The following is an 8,680-nucleotide window of genomic DNA, read 5'->3' as shown; positions in this document are numbered from 1 at the left end:
TCCCGGGAGGCTGCAAACATGGCTCCCAGCGTTACACAACCCCCGCCTCCTTCCCTCGCCGCCGGCCACTTGCACACGCGCTCCCTCCGGGGAAAGACCCCGGCGGGCGAAGCGCTCAAAGTTTGCTTTCCCCCACACCGCTGCCTTCCTCCAGCCGCCCCAGGGGCCCGCGGGCGGCAAAGAGTTAATCCTCGCGCGCTCGCTCCCCCCTCCGCGCCCGCCCGCCTTCCCCGTCCGAGCCCACGAGCTGCGCTCTTCCCCGCGCCGGGGCCGGCGAACCCTCAGGCCGGGCCCCGCAGGTGGCCACCATTACATGCAAGTCATCAGGGGAGGGGGCGCCCGGAGGGGGCTCTGCTTACAGCTGCCGGGGTCCGGTTCCTCAGTTCCAGGTGGATTCTCCTCTTCATGTCCATGTTCCCCTCTTCCCCCCTCTTCAAACTTAACTTTCCGCGGCGGGGGCGGAGGGGGGAGAGGCGTCCCGGCCTGCGCAGCGAAGGCCGTCGGAAGGGTTTGCTCGCGGCGGAGGCCGGCGGCGCGGTCCTGGGTGGCTGGCGGCGTACGGGCAGGCGAGCGGAGCCCCCGGAGCCAAGTTACTCACGGGAGCGGAGAGAAACCATGGAGGGAAAAGGAGGCTGGAGCGCAGCGCTGGGCTCACTACCGCCGCCCCCGGCCGCGGCCTGCACTGCGCTTAAACCGGCGACGCGGCGCGGCAGCTGCTCGGCTCCACTCGGCCCCGCGCGGCGCTGCTCGGCTGGGCGGCCGCTGCTGCACCAAGGACGGGGCGGGGAGACGCGCGACAGGCGGGGCGGAGGCTGGGCAAAGGCGCAGCCGGGGTAGAGGAGCGACTTCCTCCCTCCCTCCTTCCGATTGCACGTGGGGCGGCTGATGTAAGACCTTTCTCGGGGGTGGGGGGGCTTCCCCGACCCCCGCCGGGCTGAGACTTCTCCTCCCGGCCCCACCTCGTCGTGCCCAGAGCTGGATCTGCGGCCCGGGCCCGGAGGTTCGCGGGAAGGGCTGGTGGGAAGCTTGGCAGTCCGGCTTCAGGGGTCCCTAAAGCCCAGTCCATCCGGGGAGGCTCACGGGGGCAGCACGACGCCCGCGGAGGCGCGAAATGTGAAGAAGCCGGGGACAGAGAGGCTTTGAGGTTCACCTTTTGCCTGCCACACAGTCTGGGGCCAACAGGCCGAACACCAATGCCTCCTTGGCAGAGTGGCGTCCGTAGTGCCGCCGAGGATCCGCGCGCCCCCCGTCGGGACAGAATCGTGGCCAGCCGGCCCCTGGCATGGCAGCTGGGGTCGCTTGCTAAGCCACAGAGCAGGCTAGCATCTCCACCCTTTTCAGGAGAGTCTCCCTCGGTTTTCTAACATTTTAATAGGAGCTAGAGAAGGAAACCATTAGCATTTCTAATAGAGCCTCAGGGTTTCCCCGCCCTTTTTTTTTTTTTTTTTTTTAAATCTCATTTATTCGTTAGGGCACCCCTGTGAGGTGTGTAAATTCTTGGTGGTCTAAGTTTCACTGAAACCTGGCAGGCAGCCTTTGTCATGGTCTGGCTGAAAGGGTCCCAGGGGTTAGAGCACCAGATCGGGGTGGGTGTTGTGCTTTGCAGACCACCTGGGAATGACTTTATATTCAGCGTAAAATAAGTAAATACATAATATAGCAAATACAATGTGAGATTGTACTGACTAGAAGCACCAAAAACTAAGAACAATTTGTTAAAGAAAGAAAAACTTGAAATTCTATGCATTAATATAAAGTTTTATGAAGTTAGGAAAGTGCCCCAATTCGTATTTTACCTAAGTTTTAGTGGCAAACAACCCAAACTTAATTGTAAACCGATTATAGATCAGCTTTTAAAATACTGAGTGAGTTAACATTTGAAGATGAAAGTTTTAGAAGGAATATGGGAAAAGAAAAACTTTCTAGTATGTGGTTCTCTGACTCCTGTTAACTGTCTCAGCAGATGTCTTCATGACAAGGGAAAATGGAGACAGATGTTCTCAGGAGGTTACAAGAGGTCTGTAACTAAGGTTATGAGAACCACCGGGCTATGCAATGAGGGCTTTTACAAAAAAACAAACAAACAAAAAATAAGAACTACCAAATCGGTTTCATGAGCCAACAAGCGATTATTGAGCATCTGCTTTAAGGGGCTTGATATTATTTCTCTGATTCTCAGACAACTTTCTGAAGTAGGTGATAATTTAATCATTTTACAGATGAGAAGCTCAGGAATCTTAAGCTGCACGTCCAACAAGAAGCGGAGCTAGGATTTAGACCCAGATAGGTCTGACTCTGCAGGCCACCATCTTCTGCTACATCATCAGTCTATCTTGAGTGGAGTCATAGCATGGTGGGGGGCTGCGTTGGTGCTGTAGGTTGGGAACAGTTGTAGAGGACTTTTAATACCAAACAGCATGCAAGTGTCCTCTTGCAGGAAAAGGGGATGGTGCTGAAGGAGTCCTGGTGGCTCCCGGAGGAGATGGTATTAATCCTTAGCATCAGGGCAAATCTTGAGACTCTGTCCTCTCTTTATGGCCAACTGGAGGGTATGAAGGACTCTTTCCTCAGGGTACATAGCTCACAGGATAGATGTGTGTTTTATAGTATTTAGCTACAAAGTAATTAATAAACATAGCCACAATGTGCTGCAAATAGAAGGCAAAAGAGCCAAAGGAGGAGAGACTACAGACACGGCACTGTCCCTTCTTACGCAGCCGGTGCTGGCATGCACCTCTGTGAACAAAGAGCATGTGTTCCAGTGACATGCTTCTTTGTCAGGGGCTTCACTGCCAGAGGCATAAATAACACAGGCAGAACAGGGTGTGTCTCATTGCCCTGCCAACATCTACGGGACTGTCAGTCTACAGGCCTGAAGGGGCTGTTGTCACAGGGCCTGGGTTTTGAATATTGCTGCGCTTAACATCATTCTCTGTATGCATCTGTGTGTGAGAAAGATGTAGAATATTCACTTGTATCTAATCTGCAAGTATTATTGTGACCATGGATTTATGGATTTCAACAAGGGCTGAAAGGGAATAAGGAAATGTAAAAAGAGTTTGTTAGACCAAACTAAGAATGAATTTCTTTTTACTTCCATTGATGTTAACGTTTGACCAGTAAGTAATAAAAATATCAAATAATGCCAGGTTTTGGCACCCCTTGAGCCTTAAAACTGCCTGTTAATCAGAATGGCTGTGTATTCCAAAAAGCTCTAAAATGTCTGAGCAGAACACTGCGAGCCAGTTTGTAACTCCTTGGACCTGTGCCCCACCCCCCTGCCTCAGCAACAGCATATTACTTGTCATATCATCAGATGACTTGAGCCTTCCCCACAAACTTTGTGGCTGTGGACAGACTTTAATAAATCTGAAGATGAGAGGAAACAGCCCTACTAGGTCATTGATTTAACTGGCTCTGAAACCAGCTTAACAGAATGGGCATATTTTAGTAATGACAGTATTTGAAGCTGATGTATAATATAGGATGAGGAAATGATTACTCTTTAAATACTTCCATTCTTCCTGTCCTCTTCCATACACATGTGCATACACTGGTAAGAACATATCTCTTCCCCGCCCCGGAGTTTCCACAACTTAGTGTGTGTACCTCTATTATCGCAGTTTGGCAACAAATGGTAGTTGTTGAAGGATCTAACTTCTCAATTAGAACTCAGACAAGTATTTCTGGATGATAGGAATGGAGAGGAGGACCTTGGGTCCATCTTTAGAACACAGCAGATGCTTTGCAAATGTATGTTATGTTAAAAATAATGTCACATGTACTTAAAAAAAATACCATCTAGGCAGCTGAGATTATTGAGACAAGGGGAGAGGGAGAGGCAAATAGGTGAAAATGGGTTAAGGGAGGAGATCCTGTTAGTCTTCACATGGTAAAAACAGAGGAGGGGAATGTGTCAGATGTACAGGAAGCTCTAGGCGCAGTAATGGGCCCCTGCCCAGGTTCCTTTCTGCTATCTGAACCAGCTGGAGGTGCTCAGCCTTCCTGGTGCAGCAAGGAAGAGCTGTGACTACCAAGAGTCAAGTCTAATATTTATTAAGCACCATCCTTATGCCAAGTGCTGTGCATGGGACTTTTGTGTACTGCTTCTCAGTTAATCCTAGCAACAGCTCCCCAGGACAGGATGATAATCCACCTTTTATAGTGTTTAGGAAACAGACTCAGGAAAGCCAAGTAGGTTTGCTGAAATTCACATAACTACTAAGAAGCTAGATTTCTCTGTCATTAGGGCTCACTGTAATTCATTCTCATTACTTTGACCGACTAGTCCTCAGAACTGCTTCTGAAAAATAAAACATTTTTTTCCTGTTTTAAAAAGGTTTACTTGCTCACTGTGCAGAGAAAATTAAAACACTGAAAATAAATTTAAAAGTTCCTGCCATTGAGATATAACCACCATTAAGTTGTATATCTTTGCAATTTTTTCTATACTATACATATTGTTTTTAAGTGTTGGGATCAGATTGAAGATCTTTTTTTAGAGACTTGCTTTTTTCCGCCTATCATTATGATAAATCTGTATTAATATAACTTTCTTCAGTGGTTTTCCCTTTTTGGGAAGGACTTCAGTGAGATGAGAATCCCACTCCACCACTTACTGGCTGTGTGCTTGAGGGCAAAACATATAGCCTCTCTGGGCCTCAGGCTGCTCATCTCAGAACTATTGAGGGTTGGACATAATCACGTTAGAGAAACTGAGTGCCTGTCACTTTTCTCTGCCCCCCGCAGCCACAGTCACTGCAAGCCTGAGTCCCTTCCTTACCCAAGCAGCGTCCCAGAGCCTGCTGGCCTTCAAGGCTAGGAACATTCTGCTGTGGCCATCAGTTTTCCATCTCTGCTCCATGTGCTACCCCTTTGGCTGAGGGGGAAATATGTTTTTAAATCTCAAATAGTCAGGCTCATTTTCTGTTTCACATAGTCCTTGGTCACTCTTGAGGAACTTGGAACATGCTCCTGACACGGAAAATATCGAAGTGCCCTTCTCCATAATTAGCCAGCATCCCTGCCATCTGGACCCTCTCATACCTCACAGGGATTTCCTTGTCCACATGGAACTGAGACTGATCCAAGAGTCCAGCTCCTGCTGACTGAACTCTGCCATCTGTTCTCCAGCTTGCCTTACCTGCTCCTGTCCAGCCAGGCACCCCTCCGTGGGCCTGTGCTTTTGTCCTGTCTCACGCTAGACCCTGGCACTACTGAGGTGGCTTGCATGGTCCCAAATTTGCTAGTCTCTTATTTTGATAAAGGCTACAAGTACCAAATATCCTTATCCTTGAAAATAAGGGCATCTAGGTCCCTGGCTTCTTTTTATGTTTATCTATGCATGTACTATAGAAAACTTGGAAACTATACTTACAGAGAAGAAAATAAGAATTTCCATCTAAGGCTTTTTTAAAGGGCCAAGCACTGTTCATGTTTTGTTGTCTGTTCCTCCAATCTTTTCTCTACACACATGGCATTTTCTCAAGTCTCAGATAGTGAGAAGCATCATCTCATTAGTAAGAGCTTTTCAGGAGGGAGGGAGGGGGAACCCATGACATCAAATATTCATGTCAATTATAAGAGATATTTCACATATAGAAGTGAAAAAAATATAATACCTAGGAAATATTACAGTTAAAAATACTTTTCAAAAGTGGGATAGTATAACCTGCTTTTTAGTTAACAATCTATTATAGACATATTCCCATGTCATTGAATAATCTTCTACTATATATTCCTTGAAGATACTCTTCTACAAAAATGAAAATATGTTTTCTTTTTCTGGGCATAAAGACAATACATATTCATGTAGCAAATTCATGCAATGCAAAAAAGTATAAATAAAATAAAAGCCAGCCAAAATCCCATTACTTAGACGGACTACTGTTAACATTTTTGTGAATATTTTCTAAGCGATTACTCTGTGAATGAAGGTGCATATATATCATATATAATTTTATATAAATGGAATTCTATAAATGATACTGTAAAATATGTTTTTAATTTTCACTAAGCAATGGGTCACAGAAATTGCTCAAAGTTAGTTGGATTTACTTCATTTTTAAAGGCTGCATCATATTTTATTGTATGGATTGGAGAATAATTTACTCACTTGGTCGCCTACTGATGGACATTTAGATTACTTCCAGTTGTTTACTATTATACATAACAGCGTTGAATACATTTAGCTCCTTGGAATAAATTCCTAGAAGTGCAATTCCTGAATCAGAGTGTACACATTTCAAACTGGTATACACGTAGCCAAGTTGCCCTTCAAAGGCTACTACTTTATGCTCCCGTTAGCAGTGTACAAGGCTTCCCCTCACTCTTGCCTAAACTAGGTATTATATTTGAAAAATTGTTGTCAATTAGTTTTCAACAAAAGTGCCAAGACAGTTCAATGACGGAAGGAATAGTCTTTTCAACAAATGATGTGGGACAATTGGCTGTCCACAAGCAAGAGAATGAAGTTGGACATCATTTACAAAAATTAATTCAAAATGGATCATACACCTAGATATAAGTAAGAATTAAAACTATAAGACTCAGAAGAAAAGTAGGATGACCTTGGATTAGGCAAAGTTTTTTTTTAGATAGGATACCAAAAAGAAAAATAGATTAATTGGACTTCATGAAAATTTAAAATTGACTCCATCAGGAAACTGAAAAGACAATGCATGGGAAGGGAGAAAATACTTGCAAATCATATATCTGATAAGACACTTGTCTTCAGATGTATAAAGAACTATTGCAGGCTGAGCACGGGGACTCACACCTGTAATCCCAGCACTTTGGGAGGCTGAGGCAGGCAGATCAGTTGAGGTCAGGAGTTCAAGACCAGTCTGGCCAACATGGTGAAACCCTGTCTCTACTAAAAATACAAAAATTAGCTGGGTGTGGTGGCAGGCGCCTGTGAAGCTGAGGCGGGAAAATCGCTTGAACCTGGGAGTCAGAGATTGCAGTGAGCCGAGACTGCACCACTGCACTCCAACCTGGGCAACAGAGTGAGACTCCATCTTAAAAAACAATGGGCAAAGGATTTGAATATACAGTTCTCCAAAGAAGATATATACATGACCAATAAGCATATGAAAAAATGCTCAACATCATCATTGGAAATATAAAAACCATAATGACATACAACCTCACACCCTTGAGCATTGCTGGTAAGAATGTAAAATGGTGCAACCTCTTTAGATCTTGGCTCACTGTAACTGCCGCCTCCCGGGTTCAAGTGATTCTCCTGCCTTACCCTCCCGAGTAGCTGGGATTATAGGCGCCCGCCATCATGCGTGGCTATTTTTGTGTGTGTGTGTGTTTTTGTAGAGAGGGAGTTTCACCCTGTTGGCCAGGCTGGTCTCAAACTCTTGTCCTCAGGTGATCCACCCGGCTCAGCCTCCCAAAGTGCTGGGATTACAGGCATGAGCCACCGCACCTGGCCAACAACCTCTTTGGAAACCAATTTTGAAATTGTTTTGTTTACAATGTCAGGTTCATAGGAAAAGAAAAAGTTAGACATGGAATTACATATGACCCAGCAATTTCACTCCTAGGTATATACCCAAGAAAATAAAAATGTATGTCCACACAAAATTTGCACATGAATATTTATTGCAGCATTAGTCTTAATAGGTATTCAATGGAAACGACCCAAATATCCATTAGCAATGAATGAATAAACAAAATGTGGTTATCCATACAATAGAATATTATTTGGCCATGAAAAGGAATGAACATAGGTAAACCTTAATAACTTTATGCTAAGTGCATTATGCTAATGCACAGACATGAAGGCCATGTACTGTGTGGTTCCGTTTATGTAAAATGTCCAGAATAGGTAGAAAGAGACAAAGCAGATTTGTGGTTACCAGAGGTTTGGGGGAGGGAGGATGCAGAGTGACTGCTAACAGGTCTGGGGTTTCTTTCTGGAGTGATGAAAACATTCCAGAATTAGATTGTGGTGATGGTTTGGTTGTACAACTTTGTAAGTACCACTGAATTGTAAACTTAAAAAAAATTAAACATATTGCTACCATATGACCCAGCAATTCTACTCCTAGGCAAATATCCAAAAGAATTGAAAACATAAATCTACACAAAAACTTGTAAAGGAATGTTCATAGCAGCATGATTTATAATACCTCCAAAGTAGAAATAACCCAAATCCATCAACTAGTAAATGCATAAACAAAATATGGTGTATCTGTGTGGTAGGCAAAATCATGGCCCCCACAGGACTCTGCAGATGTGATTAAGGACCTTGAGATGGGGAGATTATCCTGGATTATCCGCATAGGCCAGTGTGATCACAAGGTGCCTAAAAGTTGAAGAGGAACATGAAAGAAGAAAAAAGGAAATTCTGACTACAAAAAAGGAGGCCATAGCAATGTGGTGTAAGAAGGACTTGAACGCTGGCCTTGAAGATGGAGGAAGGGAGCCATAAACCCAGGAATGTGGATGGCATCTACAAAGTGAAAAAGGGAAGGAAAAAGAATCTCCCTTGGAGCCTCCAAAAAGGAACACAGCTCTGACAACACCTTGGTTTTAGCCCAATAATACCTGCTTCAGGTTCCTAACCTACAGAACTGTAAGGTAGTAAATTTGTGTTTTAAGCTACTAAATTTGTGGTAATTTGTGGCCAGGCGCAGTGGCTCATGCTTGTAATCCCAGCACTTTG

General features: G+C 44.9%; 1 protein-coding gene across 2 annotated transcripts in view; it reads right to left on the bottom strand.

Annotated features, from left to right (window-relative positions):
• Window positions 1-772, bottom strand: part of ANP32B (acidic (leucine-rich) nuclear phosphoprotein 32 family, member B) — a 33,926-nt gene extending 33,154 nt beyond the window's left edge. For both annotated transcript variants that reach the window (XM_011993748.1, XM_011993749.1), the window contains exon 1: window positions 360-772. In XM_011993748.1, coding sequence (XP_011849138.1) covers window positions 360-413 — 54 coding nt within the window. In that variant the 5' untranslated portion in view covers window positions 414-772. The remainder of the gene's footprint in view (window positions 1-359) is intronic.
• Between the last annotated feature and the right edge of the window lie 7,908 nt (window positions 773-8,680).

The sequence above is a fragment of the Mandrillus leucophaeus genome, unplaced genomic scaffold, assembly GCF_000951045.1.
Source record: "Mandrillus leucophaeus isolate KB7577 unplaced genomic scaffold, Mleu.le_1.0 Scaffold433, whole genome shotgun sequence".
NCBI lineage: Eukaryota > Metazoa > Chordata > Mammalia > Primates > Cercopithecidae > Mandrillus > Mandrillus leucophaeus.
This window is presented reverse-complemented; position numbering and strand designations above follow the sequence as displayed.